General features: G+C 53.1%; 2 protein-coding genes and 1 long non-coding RNA gene across 3 annotated transcripts; 2 read left to right on the forward strand and 1 right to left on the reverse strand.

Moving 5' to 3' along the window:
* The first annotated feature begins 17 nt into the window (after nt 1-17).
* LOC134158935 (uncharacterized) lies at nt 18-7,134 on the forward strand. The gene is made up of 3 exons (XR_009962957.1): nt 18-136; nt 4,463-4,549; nt 4,823-7,134. It is a non-coding gene; the product is annotated as an uncharacterized LOC134158935 (long non-coding RNA).
* Nucleotides 7,135-8,268: 1,134 nt separating this feature from the next.
* LOC134158957 (cytosolic 5'-nucleotidase 1A-like) lies at nt 8,269-13,074 on the reverse strand (the record flags this gene model as incomplete). Its single annotated transcript, XM_062609416.1, has 6 exons — nt 8,269-9,214; nt 9,747-9,925; nt 10,979-11,101; nt 11,646-11,775; nt 12,151-12,318; nt 13,021-13,074. Coding segments are annotated over 6 exons (954 nt in total), but the record flags the coding sequence as incomplete, so codon positions are not given.
* Nucleotides 13,075-16,786: 3,712 nt separating this feature from the next.
* SYT8 (synaptotagmin 8) lies at nt 16,787-21,751 on the forward strand. Its single transcript, XM_062609351.1, has 9 exons — nt 16,787-17,012; nt 18,628-18,762; nt 19,130-19,287; nt 19,434-19,529; nt 19,774-19,941; nt 20,157-20,324; nt 20,507-20,624; nt 21,004-21,137; nt 21,228-21,751. Exons 1-9 carry the CDS (start codon nt 16,802-16,804, stop codon nt 21,459-21,461), a joined length of 1,422 nt encoding a protein of 473 aa, XP_062465335.1. The 5' UTR covers nt 16,787-16,801; the 3' UTR covers nt 21,462-21,751.
* Nucleotides 21,752-26,516: the final 4,765 nt, after the last annotated feature.

The raw sequence follows: 26,516 nt of genomic DNA on the forward strand, positions 1-26,516 counted from the left end.
GCCGGGGCGGGGGTACCCGCCTCACGGCGTGTGTGCCCTTCCCCCTTTTCCCGGTCCCCAGGCCTGACCCCCGGCACTGGGCCCGTGACTCAGCCTCCGGGAAAAGGGGAATAAACAGCTACAAACGCATCACGAGGTGCCGTGTGCTACCCTCTGTCGCGTCTTTAACTTCTTTTTTTGCCGGCACATTTCGTTAGGATTATTTTGTTATCTTCTTTACGTGTTTTATGGCTTTTCTCCTCTTCCCTGGAGGTGGGGGGCACCCGCAGCCAGGATTCCCCCGCCAGCCTGGCATGGTGGTGGCTCAGCCCCATAGAAGCCCGTGGACTTCAGGCACCTTTCCTGTGGTCACCAGTGGTGACATGCCGCCAGGCTCACAAGGATGTCTGTACCCCTTGGCCAAGGGGCTGTGTCAGCTCCCCATGTCCATGCTTTGCCCTGACCCCCAGTTTGGTGGGAATCATCCCTTTAGTCTGGGGTACTTTGAAGGAAATGGGTATAACCTTGTTTGGGAGGTGCCAGACAGGTGCCAGGCCAGATTCCAGCATCAGGGAGCACCAGGGTGGGCTCTTTGCCATCACTGGGGTGTCAAGGCAGGGCTCAAAGGTACCACCCTGCTGGCTTGGGAGGCAGCGGACAGAGCTAATCTTTGCCCAGTTCTTCCTGACCAAGCTCTTGCAGAGCCACAAGACCAGCTAGAGAAAAAGAAAAATGAAATAAAATCAGATTCACGGGCACTTTGGCTTCCAAGTCCTGAGAGGCAGGGGTGTTGGTTTGCTGCTGCTGGTGCTTCAGGATGAGAGAGCAGCAGCCCCTGGGATGAGATGGGCACTGCTGAAGTGGAGTACCCATGGCTTCATGGTAGGATCCCTGTCCCTTGCCTGCCTCCTTCATAAAAGTTCTGGAAAATTGCTGGGTCATGTCACTGGCACCTAGCTTGTGCCCTCCTTCCCTGAGCCTCTTCCATCCTCCTGTGGCCTCATGCAGCATCCCGCTGCCCCAGGTCTGTGCCAGCCACCCCCTGACTGCAGTCTGTGCTGAGTGTTTGTAGGGGGTACTTCTGACCTAGGCTGCATCTCCTCTCACTAGCTCACCAAATGCCTTGGTCAAGCCAGGGATATCAGGAAACACGCAGCTTCCCCATGGGACATGGCACGTAACGGAATGAGGTTTTCAGAAGCGAAGGCTGGAGGCATTGAGTGAGCCTGACGGGTCCTGTTACTTCGGCCAGCCCCCGCTTCCCTCCTGCCCCTGCGGGCACGTGGTCAGCTCAAATGCCACTGACCCTGAGTCAGCAAAACCCTGGCCCCACGGCGCTGCGTGACTCAGCAAAACCCTGTGTGGTTCTTCTTGGGCTAGAGGCCAAGCAGTGACTGCTCCCCAGCATCTGTAGCCTGACCCCAGAGGCTTCACTGCTGCCACAGGCTTCAGCTCAGGTGTATCCTCCTCTTGTTCCCCTGGGTACAGGCAGCCCCAGTGCTGAGTGTTGGCAGGCAGGAGTGGGTCAGGCATAAACTAACCCAACTGTGGTCCCACCCAAGCAAACCCATCCTTCGCAAGGGCTCGGAACCCCCTTGCAAATGTGCTTTGCAGACGAAAAGGATAGCCCTGACGCCAGGCTTGGGGCTCCTCTGCACCTTTTCAGGCTCTTCTGGAGCCCATGAGGTACCAGCCCTCCTCCCTTCTCATTGATGTGGTCAGGAAACAGCAGCTGGCTGGGCAACAAACACCTGGCCTCTGGGCTGAGGCACCTGTGGCAGCTCCTCCAGGAGTGTTTCCAGTCCAGCCAGTCTCCCCCAGCATTCCGTGGCTACGGAGCAGGCTCCAGCATGCAGGGATGGGCTGGTGAAAACAGCACACCATGCTAGCCCCATACCACCATGTAGTGCGGAGAAAAGCTTTTCGGCAGGGTCAAGCAGACTGGACCCAGTCTGTGCCTGGCTTTTAAGCTCCAAGGGATTAAGGGCAAGCCTTTGCTTGGGCTTCATGGTAACAGGTCTTGTGCCTGCATCCAGAGCTGCTCTCATATCAATGCAAGAGGTTTGCTGCTTTTAGACATGCTGCTCTGACTTACATGTCCATTGCACTGGTGAGCCCAGACACCAGTGAAAAGGAGGACAGGATTGCATCAGGGAATGTTACAATACTGATCCTCTTCTGGGTGCTCGCAAGATGGGAAGGGACCAGGAGGCTTATCCCCATAGTGTTTAATTTGGTACCAGCCCTTGGCACCAGTGGTTTCGGAGCTGACACCGATGTGCCTGTGTGCAGGACCATGGAGCAGTGGCTCCAGCAAGGAGCTAGGATTCAGGCTCCCTCAGCACCTCTGTGGGATGTTTGCCCTGATGTCAAGGTCTTGAGAGGCACAGCAGGGGTGTTTGACCAGGAGCTAAGTGCACATCTGGGTATTTATAGGCTGGGACTGTGAGAGTTGCACTGTTTATCGTCAAAAGATAGACTGGCATGAGCCTGGGCTTGGAGGTTTTACACATTTTCCCTTGTTTGCGGAGCAGGACCCAGAGTGCCGTGCTGGGGTGCCTGGAGCAGGCAGAGATCTGCGAGAGGTGGCCAAGGGGTCTGTCCCTCCTTGCTCCTATTTTCTGATTTGTGGATGAACCCCTTTACTTGCTGGTTTGGCTGCCCGGCTCCCCTCATCCCCCCGGCTCCGCGAGGTGAGCTGGAGTGCTGTTCCGGGCAGTCATGGCAGTAGGCGTGGGGTGACGCACCCCTGGGAGCGGGCCACACTTTTGCAACCTCTGTCCCTGCTGGAGAGGATTCCCAAGGGGAGGTCGAATGACTCAGCCCCAGTGGCTCCCATAGGGAGGAGCAACCCAGCCCCAACCCTGGGAGACTGGAGTCCCACCTGCCCTTTGCCACTGGGGCAGGGACCTGATGCTGCTTGGTTTCAAAGCTCTCGCTGCTCCCCTGTCTGCAGTCTGGCAGCACTCTGGCAAGCCTCTTTCTCCTTACATATGGCCATGTGTTTGCCTTCACGTTTTCCATGATTTTTTAAAAATTTATTATTTATCACAGTGGTAGCCAATGCCCCGAACCGCAATGACAAAAGGGCAAAGAAAGCTTCAGTTCAGAAATGTCTGGTATTTTATGTCCAAGAGGCGTCAAACACAAAGCTGTGTGAGTTTTTCAAATACAGAAAGGTTTGGGATTTTGCATCTCATTACTAAAGGACAGAAAAAGACTATTCTGCTTGGTCTGAGCCAAGCAGAGCCTACAGGTGCACAAGCCTGGGCAGGTCTGGTTGCAAACACCATGACTCCAACTCAAGGTCTCATCCCCATGCAGCATAAAGCTGCTGAATGCACCTAACTGGCAGAATTAGAGCCTGATTCACCAGACTGGAGCCCTCGAGCAAAGCAGTGGTAAATTTTTCCCAGCACAGTGCCAGGACCTCACCCACTCCCAATGTCGTTTCCTAAAGTGATGTACAATTCACAAGGTGAGAACATTTTCCAGTGGCACTGGCATGTCCCAAATTACACCCTTTTAGTGGGTGATACCTGCAAAACCCAACCTGAGGGTGCTTTAGAAGCAGTTCCAGCTGATGGGACACCTAGGAGCAGGAGAGGAGTTACACTGAGCATGCAAAGGGACTCATCCAGGCCCTGGCCACCATGTTGCAGTGCTGTGGGCACTGTGCGAGATGTCCTGGGCATCATGGGCAGTGGAAATTCCCCATCCATCAGTGCCAGCTGGATTGAACTAGGACTGTCTGAGCTGGTTTGGAGGCAGGGCTGGCCAGCTGCCTGCTTAAACATTTTTCGCATGCTAGCATGGGCTGAAGCGATCTTGGGGAGACACTAAGTGGAGTTGCAAAAGGCTTAGACTGGGTGGTAATTGTTCCCTTGGTACCTCTCATGCTGCAAACCCTGATCCCAGTGGTGGGTGATGGTGACTTTTCAGCGGTTGGGTGGCATGGCTGGGTGGCATGATGGTCAGGAGCCCTGAATATGGCTCCATCTCCATCAAAGCTGTTTGCAGCAGCTTTTGAGCATGGGGTGCTTTCACCCCAATGGACCTTCTCTATCAGATCTTGCTCTTCCCCACTTTGCCCTAGCTATTACATAAAAAAAAGCCTTTATGTAGCGAAATGCTTATGGTCTTCAAGCCTGCAAGCTGCCCTGGTGTCTTCACTAGATTTTACTTATACACCATCTTGCCTTACTGGGCTGCTGCCAAACTCGTCATCACCCATCCCCATGTCCCACGCATTCTGTGGCCCTGCCCAAATTCCTGCCACCCCTGTGCCACCTATCCGCGCCTGGCCCTGCTCAGCATTGGACATCCTTCCACATCCCCTTGCCTGTCTTCCCCTGCAGCTGGATGTGGACATGCTTGCACCCACCCTGGGGAGGAGGGTATCTGTCTCACCCTGTCTGCTGGCCCTGTTTGCCCCTCGGGGCAGGGATCTCATGATGTCTGCCTCACCCAAGTTATTTTGCAGTAGTCTGAAATTGCTGGGGATGGACAACAACAACCCTGGCAGGCACCGGCAGCAGGCAGTGTGACTGGCAGATGACAGGATGGGGTGGTAAGTGGCAACAATGGCATCAAATCATTGCCTCCCACGCCAGGATGTGATAGGGAACACCGGGACCCAACTCACCTTGTCGCCTGACTTGAGCAATCCCTGCTGTGGCCCCCAGGGCCATGCCAGCTGGTTTGGGGCAGAAAGGTATCGGCTCACCGGTGGGGTTTCCATGTACAAAGCAGAGATGTGCCTCAGCCACATCCAAGCACATCATCCACCTCATTTTCTTCACCAGCACTAGATGCCATTTAATTATTTCCTTTTCACTTTCAGCTGAAGCTGCCCCGAGGAGACCATCATTTATGCAATCACGACTACAATGTAACAAAACAACGGAGGCAATTGAGCCTTCTGGTCCTGACAGCAGTGTGGGCTTAGAAAGAGGACGCTCAGCACCCCATGGTGACCCAAGGATTGGCTTAAAATTGCAATGTTCCTTGGAGTGGGAGCAACCACCCAACTTCCACTGGTGATTTGGTGAATCAGTCCCAACCCCTGGATCAGCTGCTGCTGTGTGAATATATAAGGCTCTAAATTCCTACCTCTTTACTGTCGCCTTACTCCTAAACTCCAGCTTCACTTGCTGCCGCAGCCAGCACTTTCCAACATGCCTGCCTGGAGTTAAGATCTTGAACCCACATTTAAGCACCTTGGCAAACACAGTCTGAGGGTTTGCACACCCTCTATCTGAGCTTTTGCATGCAAAACACCCTGTTAATAATTATCTGCAGCATGGGAGTTGGCATCTCTGTCTCTCTGGATGTGAACCCCTGAGTGTTTTCCAAGGAGCTCTGCAACCAGGGTGGCTTAGGGTCAGGGTTATGGTCAAAAATGTGAAGATGCTTTGCCCTGTGCTGGCAGCCAAAGGTGCTCATAGATTATGCATGGAGGTAGATGTGGGAGCACTCCAGGCAGACACTGCAGCTGCACCCGGGTCCTGCAGCCTCCAGCACCTTCTGCTACAGCCAGGAATCAATAATCCAAACTGCTTGGACACTGCCAATGCAGATGTCTTAGCAGCTAAATACCTTCCAGTCATCCCTCCCTGCAGCGCCACCACTGAAGGAAAAATTCCTTTCTCATAGTGCTAAATATCCTTATTTCTTAGCATTGCAGCTCTAAATTGACAGGTGCTGGGGGGGGTGGGGGGTGGGGTGGGATTAAGGGCACGCTCCTGGGCAAAGGTCTCCTGCAAACTCCTTAGGGCCAGCTGGCTACAGGCTCTGATCCCTGGGGTCACGCGCTCCCCTCCAAAACAAGGGCCACTTGTTCGGCACCACAGTTAGGGCTGGGTTCGGTGCAGGAGGCAGCCGGCTGCCTTCAGCCGAGTGGAGCTCCCTGCACTGGGAGGGTGTTCTGGGGGTGTCCCAAGCAGTCAGTGCCAGAGGGGACCCCAACACCAGGCAGCTCTGGCTGGTGTGACACGTGGTTTCTGGACAGCAATGGCCAAAATCAAGTGCAGGTCCTCGAAACCCCCTTTGCATTTCTGAATTTATTTTCACAGACTGAAAAGGCAGGGCTCAAAGGGAGCCTGTCTTTGTGAGTGGCATGGTGGTATGACCTGTTCCTGCCTTGCCCTAACCCCCAAAACCTGAGATCAAAGGTTATCAAAGAAGCATCCTACAACCAGCCCCAGTAGCTAAACCCCCTTCAAGCTGTAGCAGCAGTGGAAAACTGCTGGGTACCAGCAACCCCTTGAAGGAGGGAAGATTAAAATCCCTCAGAAAGCCAAGAGCTGAGGGGCACCCCAAGCATTAAAGAGCTTATTGCAGATGCCCCTAAGACAGAAACAAGTTTACCCTTACAATAGGAGGTGAAACTGCAGCAGTACTTGCTGAAAGGTGTTTTTGATGCTCCACCTTTGGAGCAGGGCAGAAGAGAGCAGTTTTTTGATGACACATCTTTGGAGCAAAGCAGTAAGTCAGTTTTGATGCTACATGTTCGAGCCACGGCTGGAAGAAGCTGCACTTGGCCCGATATGATGCAATCCCGTGAACCCTGAGTTTCCTTCCTTTTTCCCATTTTGGGCACATTTTGCTTTGTCATCTCCTGCTGTGCTGACAGTGCTGGAGGAAGGCACGTGGCACCTACCCCCTGCCTCAGCAGCTTGCACCCTGCAATGGCTCACGTGGGCCTTTCCCCACTACCCCTGACTTAGATAATTTCCTCTCACTCAAGGCATCTGACCAAGTTCCTGCTGGCACTGTCCAGGCAATGGCCAAGGTGATGGGTTGGAGTGGCAGAGTGTCTAGAACCACCAACACAACCATCACCACATCCTTGTCCCCGCCACCAGCTGCCACCGAAGCAGCCAGCTGTGCACAGTGAGCGGGGCTGGAGATGGGTGCTTGGATCCCCGCACCAAGCTGGGTGGTATCTGGCCTGCATAAAAGTGGGATGAACAGCTGTACCTGCTTACCAGATGTGTTGAGCATCCCATAATTAATGTTTCCTCAGCAATTGTGGCTAATGGGTGCTTAGTGTTATTAGCCAATGACGAGTAGCTGATGTTGTTGATGTTGCTACCTCAAAACATTTAATTTCAGCATCTGGATTAAGCAAAAGGGCCAGGGGCCAGACTGGCAGTGCCAAGACCCTGCTGAGCATTGTCTTTGGAGGTGGCTTCCTACCAAAGCCCTTCATACAGGCACCCCTGCCATGCCGCAGCATTTCCTGAGTTGGGACCCGCATGGTCCTTATGGTGGCAGAGTGGGGCCAGCAGCTCCCCTTGCTAGGACGAGATGTGCAGAGCCCCCAAGCCTGGGGAAGCAGGAGTGGGCTTGGGGACATGGATGCAAGAAGATATTCAGGGGTCTAATCCAAAGCCCACTGAAGATTTCTCATGTACTTAACCCATTTTGACGCATGCGTATAAGACCAGATAAAAGAACTGAATGTCTGCAGAGGAGCAGTGAGTTATCCCAGCCCTCCTCCCACACTGCTGAACATGGGGTGTGACAGACAAGTGCTTGCACAGAGGTGCCTATTTGGTTTTTTTTGGGGGGAGGGAAAGCATTGGTGAGAGTGACACTTGTGAAGCCATACTGCCCCCCTCTTTGTGATTAAGCTGAGATTTAAAAAACTAAGCTATTGTCATTTATCTGCCCTGCCCATAATTCTGTTGCCACCCAGGAGGCACACTGCCCTGAGTTTATGTGTTTTTACCAGGCTGTTCTGGGGAGCTCACAGGGATTTGGGGTGCCATGCACCCACGCAGCACAGTGGCCTCTAGTGGCAACCGCTCACATCTAGCACTGGAGAAAGAAACCTGCCAACGAATCCTGAGGGGCTGCTAGCTCCCCAGGACAATTAGGAGCATGGTCTGCGTTGCCAGAGGAGAGGCATCCCTGCACGAGGGCAGCGCTTTGGTGCCAGGCAGGGTCCTGAGCACACCCAGGGCCCCCCTCTACCCTAAGAAACCACATCTGAGCCCCCCAACCATGGCCCTGGAGATCCATTTAAGCTCAGGCTCAGGACCTAGTTCTGCTTTGGCCCCTGCAGCCCTGGCCCTGCATGGCTTGTGCTGTAGGCAGCTCAACTCCAGTGCCCTCTCCTGGTGGAGCATCAGAGCTATATGGCAGCTGTGTCTCTTGGATGTACCTCAGAGCTGGGTTGCAGCCTTGTCCCATTCTCCTGCAGCTCTGTAACCTGCGTGTCCTGCAGGTGTGGGTCTCCTAAGGGCACTCTGTGAGGAGCCTGCATGCCGAAGGAAAGGTGACTTATGCTGTAATCTTTTTTATAAGGGGGAATAGCTGGGCTTTCTTCAACCTGGTCACCCGTTTCTAAAAAGCTTATAGGTCCTTTAGAGCTTTGGAGCCTTTTCCCCTCTGCTGAGTTTGGCTGGAGCTGCCTGAACTTACTAGCTTATCAGCTTCTTCAGTAAAACAAGTTGAGCGCGTCTGGGAAGGTAGGGTCTCGAAGGCTTCCTTTGGGCAGAGGTCCTGGAAATAAATCTTTAAGACCATCTGAACACACCCAAAGCTAATGTTTTTATGGCTTGGTTTTATGCTTCTTTTAGCTCATGTGTGTGGCAATAGGTTCATTTATTTCTTTGCAGAAAGGTCCCCAGATCCTACAGGGCAGGTAGGTGGTAGTTCTCAGTCTCACGGTAAAAGTGTCCTTCCTTTGTGGAGTAGTTGCATCTTTTGGCTTTATCCTAAGACTTCAAGGACCTCATATGAAGAGCAGAAATGAGCACCAAGTCTTGCCTGGTAGTCCATGCTCTCATGCAATGCTCTTGCCCCTTTCCCTGAGGTTTGCTTGGTGCAGGTTAGGAAATTCTCCCCTCTCCATCCCAGAAGGTGTGTCTTCAATTGGCCCAGTTCCCTGTGCTGCTAGGAAGGAGGGCAGCTGGCCTGCAGCCCATCAGCAGCAGGAGGGGACCCAGGCAGAGGGTACACCCACATTCTGAGCTCCCTGGATGTTATGAAGCCCATCGTCAAAGAAAATGGGCTGGATCTGGGCAAGGATAGGGCCCTTGGGAGCCCTGTCCATAAAGAAAGCCTCGTCAATTTCCAGACTCCATTCCTGCAGTGTCTTGATGGCTCGGATGCCCATGTCCCGGCCACTGCGGGCAGTCACCAGGTAGGTGCGGATGGGGAATTTTTCCTGGCTGAATTTCTTGCACATCTTCCCAAGGTGCATGGCAAAAGCCTTCAGGGGACCCTGGCAGCACAGCAAGGCATTTAAGAGTGGCTGAGAAATAAGGAGATATCTACTCTGCCTTTACAAGCCATTTGTCCCTCTTCCTGGGGCTCTGCAGAGCACAGGATGACTGCAGGGTGCAGGTTTAGGCAATGCTGGGACTGGTCCTGTCCACTGGGGTGCTTGGGAGGAAGGTGGGTGTTGTGATGTTCCTAATCCCAAATTGATCAGGAAGGTACATCCTAGGGAGCAGTGCCTCTGGGTCTGAGTCCTGCAGGGACTTGCATAGCAAGAGGTCCCACCCTACAAAAGGTGATGTTCGGGGTCACTACAACCCTGGATACTGCGGAGCTGGTGCTCACTTCTAGGAGACATGAGGCCAGATCCATCTCCAGTGGGACACCAGATCGGGCCCACACCAGGCACCAAGTGGTAGATGCAAAGGGAACCTGGAAGGTTTATCTGGCTACTCATAACAAAGCCCTAGCAGGGGAGATGCTCGTGGTGGGCACAGAGCCTGTGGGCGTCCATGAAAGTGAGGTGGCTTGCTCACCTCTCCCATGGGCACATCCTCCATTGCTTGCTCATACTGCACTGCCTCTTCCAGCCCCTGCTCTTGGAAGATCTGGTCTGTCTTGTTGGAGACGAGCACGGCATCCCCGTCAAACACCACACAGAGCGGGATGCTGGGGACCTGCACCTCCTGCTGGAAGACGAGCGCTGCTGAGACGCCTGCGGGACAGGGCAAGGTGGGCTCAGGAGGGACACCCCTCCTGGGGGCAGCTCTCATGCATGGACAGATTATCCCTGCACCTCTGCCATGACCCCATCCCACATTGCGATACTGAGATCTCCAAGGCTTTCTGTGGAGGTCAGCCCAGACTTTCTAGGGCTTTGTTATTCCCTAATAGGCATGGGTGAGAAAGCGCTGTTGATCAGACTGATGAGATACCGAGATCTGCTAAGAGGTGATGAGTGGCTGTGTAGGCATGAGGAGTCGTCCTACTGGTGCTTGTTCACCCTGCCAAACCTGACTTTAATGCCCAGATTTAGCACTCTGTGCTGTGAGTAATAGGCACTGGCACCTCCACTTGATTGGGGTAATTGGCTTAATTACAGGTCTCTTCCTACATCTGTTCCCTGTCTGCCCTCTTTGTGGACCCAGACCCCTCAATGAGAGATACTTGTCAGAGCAATGATCCTGTTCAGTGAAGCTTCAGGAATGTGCTGCTCAGAGTAGGGAGGCCCAGGCTGCAGATGGCTTTCTCCTGACCTTGAAGGAACTTAGCCAGCTGATGTGCTTATACCCAAGCAAAGTGCCAAGGAGGTGATCTGCTGTGTACTAGAGTGCACTCCCTCTGATCCAGGTCAAGCATGTGTTTACATCTATCACTGAGCACATGATAACTCTGCATGTACCAAGAAAGCAAAATTCTATAGCATACTCACAAGCCCTGGGAGTTGCCAATGCACTCTCACTGATGCAGAGAGCAGCCATGGACAGCATCTTTGGTTAGAAGGGCATAAATGCCAGGCAGGGAATGACTAGACCGTGGCCAGAATTGTGCATAAAGCTCCTGGTGACTTGTGAAGGCATCTTAAGAAAGCCTGGTGTGTTTGCAGGCTACTGGTAGGGACAGAGGGGGAGACTGAACTATTCAGGACCAGACAGGTAATCAATGTGCCATTCAATCCCTTGCCCCCGTGAGAGCATGGGATCTGGCATTACCTCTTGGTACTGAGCTGCTTGGGAGAAATGTGGTGGGTTTGAAGGGGAGAACACACCTCTCTGGAGGGCATTGCAGACATCTGTCCTGTCAGCTGAGAGAAAGAGCTTGACCCCATGGGACTTCAGGCATTGTGTAGAGTCTTCATTGCTGACAAAGCAGAACTTGGAGATTTCCAGGCCTTTGGGTCAAGGGATATAAGCAAAGTCTGTTATGGAGCAACATTCTCCTCACAGATGCCCCTTCCCCAAGACTCTGTGTGCTTTACTGCAGAGCTTGGGGCAACTAACATTTCAGTGCTGTGTGAGGAGCCTGCCCATTCTGTATCTTCTTGCCCTGTTGCTTCTATGAAACTGCAGAGTGCAGTTAAATATTCCCTTCATCCCCTACCCCTCTTAAATGAGCCTTCCTGACAGCATGCTGGGATTTAGGGTTTTTAAGAACTCTTGATTCTTCAGTAGCTGCCAAAGGATGCCTTGGCTATGCAAAAGGCTGCCATATCCCCTGGTGTGAAGGATGCGGTTGAAGGGAGCCAGGAGCCTGTACCTTGAGTGTTTTCCAGCACCCTGGGCAAGCTGCAGGAGTTGGGCTTGTTTCCAAAATAACCCCTTCCCCTTGTACTCCCTGGCTCTGCATTTGCCACTGATGCTCCACAGTGGTACCTTCTCTGCTTTGCATCCTCCCTGGGAGGAAGCAGGCACCACCGAGGACAGGATCCCCCTTACCATAGTGCTTGGCACTGTTGATGATGCGCACACCACTCTCAGGGCTGTTGTTCGAGAGCACCAGGATATCAAAGAGGTCCTTCTCTGCTGGGTTGCTCTCCAGGATCTTCTTGTTCACATGCTGCACTGCCTGCGAGGAGATGATGAGGCTGCTTGGAGGGGCACGACTGCAATGGCTTTGCTGGGACTCTTTTTTGCAGTTAGTGAGTTTTGCTACATCTGTCAGCTAGGGCAAGGCAGGCATGTTATAGAGAACCAGACAGAGCAACCATCCTGCAAAAGCCATTGCCAGGAGAGTAGGGAGCAGGATATTCCACCAGGGGGGAGGTGGACATGTGGGGCTGGTGAAGAGCATAGGTCTCAATGCACTGCAATAGGGCCAAGAGGCCAGAGCAGGCATATCTGTGCCCTGCGATGGGAGCTGAGACCCAAGGCCAGGAAAGCTGAGCTTTCACCCCATCCTGTGAGTGTCTGCATGTGTCCCTGGCCAGCTGGGGGGGCTCACCTGGATGAAGGCAAAGGCTGTGCCTGGTGGCAGGGGCTTGTCCTGGTTGGCCTGCTGGTGCCTTGTGTACTCCTCCTTGCCCTTCTCTAGGTAGAGCCTGTGCTCCTCCTCCAGGCTGAAGATGGCCCTGGTGGTCACTGCAATGACGAGTGCCTCACTGAGATCTTTCTGCAGGATGTGGAGGAAAGACTGGTTAGGGGACAGCCAAGAAGGAGCTTGTGGAGGTGGGGCTGTGAGAGAAACAACCCTGTTTTCGCATAGTTAGGGATGAGGGGGGTGGGGAGAGGGGTCTCCTTACCAGGGTGGTGGGGTTGGATGTGGGAGGCATCACAGTTCCTGATGCCAGACTGACTTTGAAGAAGAGGTGCCACCAGGCCTCTTCCAGGGGCAGGCAGTTGTGAAACCCTAACCTGTCTGGTAAGTGCCACATGCTCTGAGGACAACTTACACCAGAGGGGATTGCTTCATGATTTTGCTGTTTGTGGGCACAGTACAGCCATGATCATGTTTGTGCTGAGCTGGGCACTGCTAGGTGTCTTTGTGCATACTGCTGGTTTTACCCTTTATTTGTGTCTTCTGAAGAGTCTAATAAAATCTCTGTGTATGTAGAGGGTCTTCCAACATTCAAGTGTGAGCAAATGTCCATGCAACTAGAGGATCAGCCCTACAACCTCTTCCCATGTGGAAATCACATAGACCTCACTGGGACCAGGTGCCCAGCAGGCCTGGAATAAGCCACTTCTGCTGAAACCTAGGCACAAGCAATTCAGGCCACCACATCTTTGGGTTGTGGTGTGTCTTCTCCTGCAGTGGCTTTTCAAAACTTGCTTTAGAAATACAGGATGTGTTTTGTAATGAACACCTTCTTACCTGTTTCACATCAGTGTTTATGACTGTGCTTTCAGGATCTGCCGTCTTTGACTTTCAGCCTTAGAGAGAAAATATGCAATTAAGCTGATATACTATAACCCCTAGAGAGGGGGGAGAGGGAGATAGGGGACATCCTACTTGCCAAGTGGAGCAGCCCAAATAAACCTGCTTATGCTGACAACAGCTCTGCTCCGGGAAAACCCTGTCGAATAGTTCCAATTAAATATGATGGAAAAGTAGCTTTTCACCCACAGATTCCCCCCTGCCTCCCCAAAAGTATTTTCCTCTGGGGGAACTGCTGAAGGCAGTTGTGGAACTCTTTTCAAGCAAAGTAAGTCTGGTTTTAAAAGCCAAAATTAGTCAGATTTTATGGATAGCCTTCTAGTTCACATACTTCTTGCTACTTTTGCTTGAATGGTGAATCTGTAGCCACAAATAAGCAAGTTCACTGTGTGTGCAGCTGTAAAAGGAAAAGGTCTGAGTAAGTAGAGATGTATGGTGTGGGCTTGGGTGCAGGATGGGATGCCCCTTGATGGGGCTGGTCTGCTCCTGCACAGGCCTGTGAGCCAACTAGCCCCTGCACTGAAGGCCTCTGTGCAGGCTGTGCTAACCCAGCTCTGGCAGACAAAAGGCTTGTGGTGGTTACGTGGTCTGCCTATGCCTAGCAGCTGAATCATAAACCCCATTATTTTTGTACACCCAGGTCCTGTGGTTTCTGTAACAACTATGCTGTACACTGCATTTATATGTACTAGACTTTTAGGATTCAGCCTGTGGGACGGGAACTGTTCCCATTCCCACCAAGTGGGATCCCATGGTGATTATTTCCACTCAGTGGCTCCTACAAGTACACTGCAGGGTTTATCTGGGGAGCAAAGGCACCGAAGACTGTTCTACACTGATGTGCTGGGAATGCCAATGGGGTTAAAATCTCATTTACCAGTTCATGTCCCACCTGATTACTGGGTAATCAGTACTGATCTGTGCAAGCACAGACCAAAGCCAGTGTAAAGGGCAAGTTAGGGTCTTCAGGGAGACCTTCAATTTTGCCCAGTTTTCTTAATTAATTATTATTCAGGGATTGCAAACTGTTGCCTAGGCTGATAGGAAATACACTTGGCTCATATGAGTCCCGAGAACCAGAGTCTTGCCACGGGGGCTGAATGCTTGAGTGTGCACTCCCTGACTGCCCCTAGGGTGGAAAGCTGTGCTGGCAGGACTGCTCCACCAGACAGGGGGCCCTGGAAAGCCAGGAGATGCTGAATATCTGTCTGTTCCTCCACCCATATTCCATGCTGGGAAGGGGTCTCCTCCCAGAGAGCTGGGCACAGGGTGGGAGAAACCATCCCCTGACAGAATTTCAGCCAAGTACTTTTCCAAAAGTGACAACCAAAGGAGATGAGGCAGTGGAACTGAGCAGCCGCTCCCGGAGAGAGAACACCTACCTCTCACATCTGCCCTGTTCTTCCAAGCGCTGCAAGCCGAGCCTGACTTCTCCATTCCATCTCCCTGCCCCTAATAACGGCAGCATTGTCTGCATACAGACACGCATATGTGCGCACATTCCCGTTGCGAGCAACCCCTATATATGCGATGCCAGACACACAGAAAGGCATTCCCTTGGGTGCTCGCTGGTCCCGCCGCTCACCCTAGAGCCGCGCAGCACGGAGCAGACAGCACCCCACCGCACACAGCCGGGATTCGGCTAGAGAGGAAAGCACGGACTCACCGTGAGCGTTGCCGCTGCTCCCAGAGCAGCCTGTCCCGAGACAACACCCCACTTCTGCCCAAGACGCTGCTGTTTATATTTCCCCCCCTCCCCGTGCTGGCCGGAAGCAGACAGGGGCTAGGCTGGGACGCAGCTCCGTTCCCTGGCGTGCTGGGATTTGTAGGCAGTAGGACCAGACTGCATTTCCCATCCGGCACTGCACAGGCCGCTCAAGGCTGCCGAGGCTTCGCCATGGCCGCAGCGGGGCAGCGCTGGCAGCGGTGATCCTGTTTTTTGGCTCCCTTGGAACTTGAGCTCAGTCGCCACTCGCTGCCCACAGGCACTGCAGCGATGTCTGTTTCTGTAGGGAGGTATTTACAGTGTGCCTCCAGACCTCTCATTTCCCAGCCCTTGAACACGTGATGGTTGTGGTTTTCACTGGAAAATACGGGTGCGTGTTGAAGGTCGGCTTGCAGCGTATGCAGTCAGGTGTAGGGAGCTGGGCCTGGGAGAAAGGCTGGTGCGGTGCGGTTGTGGGGCTCACCACATACACATTTTTGCTGTAATGTTTTATGCCCTTTTCCCTTCTTTTCTGAAAGCTGCCTCTTACATACTGCTCTCTGCAGGAGTGATTTTTGGGCTGGGATCTTGCTTTTCCAGGTTGGCTGTGCACCACCCAGCCCTGTGAGGCTCATGATGCCAAGGTATTTCAACACCCCCTTTCTGCCCAAGAGTGAGATTTGGGGCAGGGGGATAGGGGCTGCACAGAGGAGATGCTGCTGTACTGCAGCTTTTCCCTCCCCCAGCCGGGGCATGTCCCTGCCCTGCCAGTGGAAGTTGATCCAGCAACAGCCTCCCCAGCCTGGGTCCTGCCAAGGAGACCAAACTCACCTGCGTTAAGGCCAAGCAGCCGTCTCCCTGCATAGCACCAAGTTATCACTAGCATTACCAAAGTGTGAGCTGCAGTCAGAGTCCTGTGCAGCTTGACTTCACCAAGATGCTTCTCTCTAACAGCCCGTTGAAAAGACTGCTGATAATGCTCAGCTTTTAGCATGCATAGACAAACTCCCTTTCCCCAAGTGATTTTACTGGGCATCTTCCCTCTTACCGCTGCTCCCCTTATGCATTTCTCCCGTGCATTCTTTGCGACTGCCAAATTAGAGCAAAAAGTGTTTCGACGTCTGTGTGCCCCCCCCCCCCCCCTCCCCTCCCCCCGAGCTTTGCTGCAGCATTCTCACAGCATGTCCTGCTCCTGAAGATGATGCTTTTCTGAGCAGCAGTAGTGGAGGGCACTTGTGAGCAGGGCTGTATTTTGGGTGGCTGAGGTGAAGCCTCAGCACTTCTCCTGCTGTGGCAATGCCCTGGTGGTCATGTGAAAATCTGGCAGGACTGGTCAGCTGGGCTGGCCAGGCAGTGCTGGGAAGGGTCTGGTTTCTGGGGCCTCTCCCCTGTGTCAGCCATCAGGCACCAGTGGTACTTCTCCTTGCTTACAGCACCGCCCCAAATATCTGTGGTGAGAAGGTGGGTTTTGGGCTAGCATGGCTGAACCGGCAGCAAGGGAAGGAGTTTGCAAGCATAAATTTAATACGACAGGGATGCTGGTGAAGTTACTCCTGGCCATGTGCCTGGTGCTGCTCCTGTTGGTGCTGGGGAATGGAGCCACCCAATCAGTATCCCCTTGCTCTGTCCTGTGTTGGAGTGGAACATCCTTGTTCATCCCTGCTGCCACATGCATTTCACAGACCCTCGCATGGTGTGCCATGTGTGCCCCTATGGGCCAAAGAGCTGGGCTCCCCAAGTGCAGAGCTCACCAGGGATGGATGCAGCATGTCTCTCATCCCCTTGCAGGTATCTGTCCCCTTGTGCTAAGTGCCTGCAGCCACGTGAGCCGGCGTAGCATTGCTGCAGGGATAACTTGGAGAAGCAAATCTGCTGTGGCACAGAGCCGGGCAGTGATGCCCACAGGCTTCTTACAGGCAGGAGGGCAGCTTTTACTTCCTGGTCTGTCAGGGAGTTCCCCTCTGGCTTTTCACCTGCGTGAGCAGTGCTCGGGTCAGCAGTGAGGTGGGGCTGATGGTGCTGCTGGGGCCGCCTGTTTCCTGGGCTGGCAAAGCAGACTTTCCAGTTTCGTCCGTGCCGTGCAGCCACCATCCTCGCTGCACACTCTGCTTTGCACCCAGTGGGGACCCATCTCACCTGCAGCATGCCCCTGCTGCACGCATTGGCTGTGCCCAGAGCCTGCACATCAGGGAAGAGAGACTGAGGCTGGGAAGGAGACTTGTTGGTAAGTCTGGTTTCAGGAATCGAGTCAGCACCAGGTGGGAGGGAGAAGCAAGGCTCCTCAAACCCGTTTTCCAGGGATGCTCGATGCTCCCTGCAAGGCCCACTGAGGCTGCACTGCCTCTTCTGGTCCACAGCAGCCCTGTCCCCATCGCCCTGAAATTGACGTGGCTCAATTCACGCCATGGGGCTGGGATGAGCTTGTTTTAAACCAGGGCCAATGTCACACCAATGTGACACAGTCCATGGGGGGGCCTGGCAGGGAGAATGTGCTGAGACACCTAATTCTGTGCTGGGTGGGTGCCTGCTTGCCTGCGCTGTTGTGTCCACCCACATCCACAGCCTGAAGCCACAGCCTGCCACCTCCTAAATACCACAGGCACGTCACCAGCCACCGCTTTCCACATGCAGGGACAGGAGAAACTGATCATTAAAGCTGCTGGTGGTGAAGCTGTAAGTAGAGCTTGGGTGTCCAATGGCACAGACCTCCCCGGTGGCCCTGGGCAAGTCACTTAACATGCCCTTTATTGCCCCAGTGATGATGCTGCAGGGATGACAGCAATTCTTGTGTCCTTCCAACCCTATGCCTGCATGTGGCAAAGCCCATTGTTGGAAAAATTAAAGGCTTTGGCTGGCTTCACGGACTCAGTGGAGGGAAGTGCAGAAATGGTTTCTTCCTATACGATCCCTCTGCAAGGGAGGGATCCATGTCCCCGTGGGGTGGGCAGAGCACAGGCAGAGCAAGCTGGTGTTGGCTGCTTGGGCAGGGACCCACGGGGATGTGGGGCAGGCAGCTGGGACAGCCAGGGCAAACAGGCACATACCTGCCAGCCTCAGTCATGGCACTGGGACCAGGTGCCACCAGTGCCATGATAGCTGCAGACCTGCTGGCTGCTCCTGGCACACCTCTCCTGCTGCGGCTCCTCACATGAAAGGAGGCAAGAAGGAAGTCTTGGCTATGAGGAAGTGTTCATGCTAGAGTAAGAGCCTTGCTGTGCAGAGAGCAGTAGTGGAAAACCATTCTGCTTTAAATTTGAAGCCTCCCTTAAGCTGCGTCAGTGTTGCCATGTGCACAGGTCAAGCTTACGCAGTTTTCCAGCCAGCATGACCCCAGCCTGGAGGCATCACTGTCACCTGCAGTGAAGGCACGAGCCCTGCTGCAAGCCCAGGAGCAAATCCTCCCATTCCTCAGCCCTGTGAGAGGGTGGGAAATAGTGGGAAAAGGGTGTTAGCTAATGGTGGGGCTGAGCAAACCCTTCACGTGCCTGGCCAGGGAGGAGCTGACATAAAACAGCTACTTTTTTTTTCCCTACAGCCTGGTGATCCCTTTTCTGAAGACCAAAGGAAAACTCCATTATCCAGTTACCCGCTCCCTTCCCTTTCTGAAGGCAGGTTTACAAGGATATAAATAAGGCTGTGGGCAAGGGGCTGTCTGGCCCAGAACCCTCCCTGCCCATGGCTCCCTCTGGCTCCATTTCACACCTCATTGCCAAAGTGGCCAAGCCCTAAATGCTTACACTGGCCTCTTATGTTTTAATTGTGTTTCCTCTCATTAGAGCTCTGGGCCACTGGTACCAGAAGGGAAATCCCCACCCTGTTAATTTTGCTTGTGTCCCCAGGTCACCCCAGCTTAGCCATGGCACTGGCAGCCAGCAAAAGCAGAGCGACAGCCTCCACACTCACTGGCAGCCCCGTGGCCACCACCACCATGGTCCAGCGAGGCTTCCTGAGTGGCTGGCTTAGCCGCATCCCACGTGAGTATGATGGTGCTTGCCCTGCTCTCTCAGGCAGTGTTGTCTGGCAGGGCTCCTGCGCTCTGAGGCTGTGTATCTACTTCTTCCTCCCTCCAAATCTCTTTTTCCAGAGGGGTCCGTCAGGGAGGGGATGCTGCAGAGTGGTGCTGCAGTGCACCTGAAGATTACAGGGCATCCTTGATGCCCATTTGGGGAATGGTCTCCAGCCACAGCCTCCCTGCATGGGCCCTGTCCAGGATTATAGGGGCAGTTTTCAAGGTGTAGGTCCTTAATGCTGGAGCACCAGGAAGGGATTTAAATGCACTTGTTACGTTTTTGCTCGGTTTTAACTCTTCTGTCCCTCTCTGCTCCCTAAATCTCACACCAGTACCCAAATGGGCACTCATCGCTGTGGCTGTGGCAGCGGCCATTCTCCTCCTCCTCTTCCTCATCTGCATCATCAGGTGCTGCTGTGGCAAGAAGAAGCCCAAGAAGAAGGAGAGAGTCAGCTTGCATGCTGTCAGCAGCTCCACCACGGCCAGCCTTGTGTGTCCTGCTTTCCCCTCTCCCCCACCTCCCTCCTCCCTGAGGGGTTTGCTGCCATGCTGCCTGGTCCCGGGGATGATGGGAGCATGGCGTGGCCAAGGATGTAGCTGAGCACATCATAAGGGTAGTCTTGCTCTCTGCCACAGGTCCAGCCTGAGATGGAGGACCTGGAGCGGGGTGTGGAGCAGACTGGGCGAGGAAAGCTGCAGTACTCCCTGGAGTACATCTTCCGTGCACAGGAGGTGGGGATGCTCATGGCCACAGCTCAACAGTGAAAAGGCTTTATTCTCGCATGGTCCCTCTTTGCTGCCTACTGAGGTGCACTCTACCCTCTTGCACCCCTTCCCCTGCCTGTAGCCTGCTGGCTCTCACACCTGTGTGGCATGTAGGCATCCTCCCTTCTGCATTCACTTGCTTTCACCAAGCCCCCAGTCATCTGGCCCCATCCTCCTCCACCTGGTGACCTCATGCATCACTCCTTTTAAGTTGAAGGTTGGCGTGAAGCAGGCAGCTGAGCTGAAGGCCATGGACAGTGGAGGCACATCCGATCCATATGTGATCGTCTACCTGACATCCAATACGAAGAAGAGGTATGAGACCAAGGTTTACCGCAAGACTCTCAACCCTGTCTTCAACGAGAGCTTCACTTTCCAGGTAGGAAACTACAGCTGAGCATGTGTTTTTGTCACATTAAGAGTGTTGCATGAGCACTGCTCCCTGGGCAAAAACCTCTCCAGGCAGGGAGGTGCCTTTGAAATCAGGATTGGGAAGCATCAGAGAGAAAGACCTTTTATTGCATCTGCTGCTTTGTCCCATGGGGCAGGGCTGCCACCAAGGAGTGAGTCCAGGCTTTCGGGTCTTCCCGTCAGGTACCCCAGGCAGAGGTGCCCGAATCTACGCTGGTGATGCAGATCTATGACTTCAACCGTTTTACCAAGCACAACATCATTGGTGAGGTCCGGCTGCCCCTGGCCACTGTCAGCCTGCAGCATGTCATTGAGCAGTGGAGTGACCTGGTGGCAGCCAGTAAAGTGGAGGTTGGTCCTGGTGGGTAGGAAACCGCCACTGTTGCTTCTCTTGCTACCACCCTGAGAAACAGGCTCTTAAGAGCAAATATGAGGGTGAGGGAGACCCAGGAAACCTGGGGCCAGCCTGGTGCTGCAGCCTCAGGTGAGCTGGCTCCTCTGCTGGGTTCACATCACTGCCATCTCTCCATCAGGAAGAACAGCTGGGCGAGATCTGCTTCTCTCTGCGCTATGTCCCCAGCACTGGCAAGCTGACAGTGCTCATCCTGGAAGCCAAGAACCTGAAGCGGATGGATTCTCACGGGCTCTCAGGTCAGTAGGGGCTGCTCATGCTCAGACCTACCTACTCCTTAACGCTGGCGCCCAGAGCTGCAAAGCCTTCAAAGCTTTTTGTGCCAAGACGCTTCCTGCTGCCACGACCATGCTCAGCTCTTGCCCAGCTCCGATGCTCCAGCTTCTGGCAGAGCTGGAGGTATCTGCCAGGAGGAGATGTCATGACTGGATGGTATTGTGGCAGGAGGAAATGAGCTCTGGGGTGGCTGGCAAGGGAAAGAGGGGTGGATGGTCAGCGTGAGGAGTGACAAATGGGATGCCATGCTCTTTCTGGGAATAGCCCAAGGAAGCTGTTTCATGGCTGAGCTCCTCAGTCAAAAATTGTCACTTGTGCCAGCTGTGTCCTCTCTCTTCTCAGATCCTTTTGTGAAGGTGCATCTCATCCTGAACAGGAAGAAATGGAAGAAGAAGACCACAAGTGTGAAGAAAAACACTTTAAGCCCTTACTTCAATGAGGTGTTTGTTTTTGAGGTGCCTTTCAATCAGATCCAGGTGGGTTTCCCTACTGTGCCCAGTGCTGAGCGGGTCTCCACTGTGGTGAGACCCGTCCCACTGACTCTCTTTCTTGTGCCCCCCCTACAGAACGTGGATGTGGTCATCTCCGTCTGGGATCACGACAAAGTGAGCAGGAATGAGCCCATTGGCAAGCTCTTCCTGGGCTGCCGAGCCACGGGCAACCAGCTGCGGCACTGGTCCGACATGCTGTCCAACCCCCGCCAGCCCCTCGCCCAGTGGCACAGCCTGCAGCCCCCCGATGTGGTCGACAAAGCCCTGGGGCTGAAGTCCCACCTCAAGCTGCCCCTGCCCCCCAGATAGTGTGGGTCCCCTCCTCCACCTGGGGGGCAGGGCACAGGGCTTGCAGGCAGGTGGGAGGCTTCTGTTCTGCAACATCTGGATAAGTTTTCCCTGTTCAGTATCAGCAAAGAGGACTGGAGGCTCTTTTTTGGCCAAGAGGTGATCTTGGTGCTGGTACCCTGTGTGATGCCCGGAGCAGGGCTTGGCACCCAGGGCAAGGCTGAAGTGGAGCAGAGGATACTGGAAGAGACTGTGTGGGTGCAGGAGCCAGCCAGGGGGATAAATACACAGAGCTTCAAGCACATGCAAAATCAGAGTCCATTGATATTTTTCAAGTGGAGGATTAATATGCCAGCAGCCTGTGGTGGGCAGTTTCTTTGGTTGTGAATAACTTGGCAAGAGGTGAGTGTTTGGGAAGGCTTTATGTGTCCTATGAAGGCTTTTAAGCAAGACTAAGGTCCTGAAGCTCCCTAAGAGGCTAAAAGGATAGAAAGAGGACAGGCTAATGAAGAAGATGTTGGAGATACAGGACTAGTTCTTTAATGCCTCTGCAATATGTGTGCTCTGTGTTCTGGCTAAAAGCTGAATGAGACAGCAGAGTCAGCCGTTGTTTGTCCACATCGCTTCACTCTTAGTCCATTTCCAGCCCATGCTAACCTCTGCTGGCAAGGTGTGACTCAGGGTATGGGATTCATCAGCAAGCATCTCCATGGACCATGCAGATGAGGATACCCAGCCTCAGCTCCATCCACCTTACATGGTCCCACAGTACTAGTGCAGCAAGGTTTGCTGGAGCTGCTGCCAGGGTGGAGGGGCTGAGGCTCTCACTTTCATGTCATGATCACACTACCCTGATGAGGGCTTGGTTGCAGACCTTGTGTCACTTCTGAGCAGGTTGCATGTAATCTGGGAGGTTTTTGTGGCCACATGTCCTGCCCTGACCTGCTTTATGGGACCTTGGGGTGAGACCTGTGTAGTAAAGAGCCCTCCTAGAAGGATGGGGGCGTTGGAGAGGTGCCACCTTCTCTATCTGTCCTTGAGTACACTCTAGTTTGGTGTGGCTTGAGAGCAGCTCCCCTGAGCCACCTGCAGGAGGAAGCTCACTGCATTGGGCTGGACGAAGGAATCACCCTTGCTCTGAAATACTTCAGCTACAAAGCAGCCACAGCACCAGAAGATTTGGGTTCATATCATGTAATTGCAACCCAAAAGACAAAAGTAATTTGCACCATGGGAAGCTGTGGGCACAACTCTAATAGCTGTTGCCTGAGCTCTGGAGGAGACCGAGTGCCTGGTGCATTAATGAAGAGCTATTAATATTGGAAAGCAGTTAATCTGCAATTACCCGGAGCTCCATGGAGCGACCATCTGAGAGTTAAACAAACATAGTGAAGCTGAGGAAGATTATGAAAACTCTTGATAGAGATTAATGGCCTGAGCTTAACCATAAAAAGCTGCTGTGTCTGCTTCTTGATAAATATTGTCCAGGCTTCTCCATGGCCATGATGAGAGAAGAAATGACAGGGTGGTTTTGAGTCGGCTATAACAAGTGGAGTATGCCTTCTGCTGGAGAAATAGCATCTGCTGGCAGCTGCTAATGAGATGCAGGAGGAAATCAGTCACCTGAGAAAGATGTGTAAATGGATGCTTTAAAGCCTCAACCCTCAGCCTCAGCCTTAAATCAGGCTGGAAAAGGCTGTGCAGAAGGGAGCATTTCTGAATTGGGTTTGGGGTCCCAAATCCATTGCCAGGTTGTTTTTTGGTGATGCTGTGTGATGATTTAGGGCCATGCAGGACCCAGAAGGGCTTTAGGAACAGGCATTTTTTATTTGTGTGTGTTTTTTTCAGCTCCTTTTTCTGAAGTCATGGCCTTGAGGTTCACTGCATAATTTATGCGGCCAGGCATAAAAGCACATGGTTATTAGTCCCAAAATGGACATGGCTGAAGAAGGTGCAGGGATGTCCCCTCCTTGAGAAATGTTACCCCCAGTACCAATGCCCATCGCTCCTCTCTGCAGCTTTGGCTCTGCTTGGAGGCCAAATCATCAGTGCAGTCCCATGGATGAGGGAAGCCCATGGTACATTTAGGAGGGAAGCCAGGGAAACTAGGGCTGAGGACCTCCCTGGTCTGGCTCTGGACAGCCTGGAGCAAGCCTTCATGTGGTAAAACTCAGCAGACCCATTAGTTTGCTGAAGAGGGAGGGGTGAGCGAATGGGCCCAGCTCCAGTTTCTAATGCACTGCCAAGGCTGCTTTCTTCCCCCCTCATTGCTTTTTCTTCTCAATCTGCTTTGTGTTCTTGTAACAGGGCTTTAAGCACTCTCCTCCTCTGGCAGGATCCTCTTAGCATCTGGTGGTAGCTGTTTGAAGCAGCGGTGGTAGAGCTGGGCTTTGTTTGGGTGAAATAAGCCATGGCCTTTCAGTTCTTAAAAGGGGCCTATATGAAAGATGGGGAGAGACTTTTTAGCAGGGGCTGTTGTGATAGGTGAAGGGTAATAGCTTTAAACTAAAAGAGGGGAGATTTAGGCTGGATGTGAGGAGAAAATTCTTTATAATGAGGGTGGTAAAACACTGGCACAGGTTGCTCAGAGAGGCTGTATAAGCCCCATCCCTGGAGACATTCAAGGCCAGGCTGGATGTGGCTCTGGGCAACATGTTCTAGTTCAAGATGTCGCTGCTCATTGCACGGGGTTGAACTAGGTGACATTTGAAAGTCCTTTCCAACCTGAACTATTCTGTGATTCTATTCTATGGTTCTTCTATGATTCTATGAAAGTGAGCACAGCTGGCTCGTGAGCCTATTCACAGGGAGGGGTACAGCTGTGTCTTGCGTGCAAGCGTCTCCTTTTCACCTCCTTTTGCCTTGGTAAGGTTAGTTGTCCGTCATCTGCCAAGCACCTTTTGCCTGACCAATGCTCCTCGTGTACTTGGAGGGTCCTGCAGCAGGAGGATTCCCTGGTGGAAGGTGCGACAAGAGAAATTAAAAGGAGGGGAAAATCAACTCCTCAGCTTATGTCTGTGCTGGATTCCCACGTCTGCGTCTAGAGGGCAGGGCAGGTACATGCTGTAGCTGGGTCTCGATGTCATCTGGTCTGTGGCCTCGTTAGAGCCTCCCCAGCAAGGATTTCTTCTGTAGATGGGAGTGTGGGGGAGAGGGAGAGCAAGCTGCGATGCTGTGGTGCAAGAACGTTCCCATTGCCACAGAGCCATTGGCAGCCGTTCAGTGATGCTGAGGGAGTCCAAGGTAGGCTTTTCCAGGAGGCAGGAGCCAGCCCTTGCCTGATCCTGCACTGCCAGGGTAAAGGAGGTTTTGCTGGTGGGTTAATGGGGTCAAAAGCAAATATCCAAAGCCAGTCTGCACCGTGCAAGGTACCTGAGTGCTGGGTGAGGTGTTTGTTCCTCTGCTTCACACAAGGGACAGTCCCTCTGCATTTAATTAGCAGCTTTGCAGTGCAGTAGCAAGAGGAAAAGCAGTGCTTGGGCCAGGCAGAGGTCTGTTAAAGGAAGCAAGAAGTACTGACAATTGAGATGTTTTTTATTAAGATTTATAATCTCCATTATTTACATCCAGATCCAAGACTCCTGACCTCCTGAAGTCCCTCCCAAAGCAAATTATTCCCCTGTTCAGTGATTTTTATGATATTTGTCCCTGCACTTCAGGAAGTCAAGTGAGAGTGCTGCACCAGGAGAAGGCTGACCCTTATACCTGCTTGTCACCAGTCGCCTGCCGTGAGACAGAAACGATTATGGGCTGTCATCTTTCAGCCTGGGTATGGGCTGGCTGTCCTCCAGCCACAGGTTTTTTGGCTAGTCTCATAGTTTTTGAGAGCTGGAGAGTATCTAAGCTCTACTCACCAGCAGCACGTGTGCCTGTTTTGTAAATATTCATAGCTAGCATCATTACATCTTGCCATTTAATAGGCAAAACGTGTACTTTGCCATACATGGGTTTCTCTTTTAAAATCTCCAGCTTCTGGATTTGTCATGTGCAGGTTTGCACCTCTTTCTTTGAAAGAACACTTTTATCCTTTGTGGGTGAGAAGGTACCTGAAGGTCTCTTCCAGCTCAAAACCCAGAAGAAAAGTGAGAGGATGGTGGATGCTGGATCCAGCATCCTGCTGTTACCTACAGTAAAGCACTGTGGTGGTGGGGGGAAAGCTTGCTGAGGGTCCTGTGCAGTGCAGGGCCAGAGGGATGGCTGCTCTCAGCCAATTGGCCTTTGGGAAACTCCAGTGGGAAAGAGGGGTGGTGGGAAAGCCACCCTACTGGGTGCCAATGGTAGAGGGTGGACTGGAGAGGTTGTGCCTGGGTGCTGGAGTCTCCAAGGGGGGTGCATGGGTAAGAGTGGAGGGGGGAATGGGAGGTGGGCTGTGGGTTGGTGCTGACCTTGGAAGAGAAGAGATCTGTGATTTATCACTCTGTTTCTAGAGCTCTTGGCCCCTTTTTGGTTTTGTTTTTAACTGACACCATGTTCTCACTGCTGCTTTGTTTTGGCACTGAGAGCCTGAAGAATCCTTTGAGAGCAGAGACATGTTGCAATAGTACTCTTTTGAGCACTCAGAGGTCTCAGCCTGTTCTCCAGACATGTTCTGGGTCATGTCCTGGTCTTTAGCAGGTTTTGAGGATGTGCAGACACATGGAGGATTGTGATCAGGTGTCAGGTCACTGTGGTAATACTACCCAGGGCAGGCTTGGTGTGAATGCCAGGGGGATCACCTCCTGGATGCATCAGCTGCTGGGCACAGAACAGCATTGGGCAGAAGTTCTGGCTTTTCAAATGGCCTTCCGGGTCAGCCTGCAGCCATGGAGACAGGGCCATGCTGTTTTAGGGTCTGAGGCACCTTCTGTGTCAAGTGTACTGCGTTGAGGTGTGAAAAGCTCTTCCGAGGAGTGAGGTGTGTACCCAGGGCTGAACTGGGAAACGAGAGATCATAACCCTGGCTATGAACACAGCCTCCCCATTGCTGGAGACTGAAGCTCCCAGTGGCTACTTTGGTCAGAAGGGGCTTCATCCAGAGGGGTTTTCTGTTACTTGCCCTCCCCCTGCAGTTGCTCTTCACCCCTTTGTGTTTTCAGT

Source organism: Pezoporus occidentalis, unplaced genomic scaffold (assembly GCF_034315485.1).
Source record: "Pezoporus occidentalis ecotype Australia unplaced genomic scaffold, CSIRO_AGI_Poc_V1 ctg137, whole genome shotgun sequence".
In the NCBI taxonomy this organism is placed as follows: Eukaryota; Metazoa; Chordata; class Aves; order Psittaciformes; family Psittacidae; genus Pezoporus; species Pezoporus occidentalis.

Excerpts from the sequence above, each read along its gene's own strand:
- SYT8 (XM_062609351.1), top strand. The coding sequence starts at position 16,802 with ATGGTGCTGCTGGGGCCGCCTGTTTCCTGGGCTGGCAAAGCAGACTTT. Across the intron at positions 18,763-19,129 it reads CTGGCTTAGCCGCATCCCAC|TACCCAAATGGGCACTCATC; the intron begins GTGAGTATGATG and ends ATCTCACACCAG. Across the intron at positions 19,942-20,156 it reads ACGAGAGCTTCACTTTCCAG|GTACCCCAGGCAGAGGTGCC; the intron begins GTAGGAAACTAC and ends TCTTCCCGTCAG.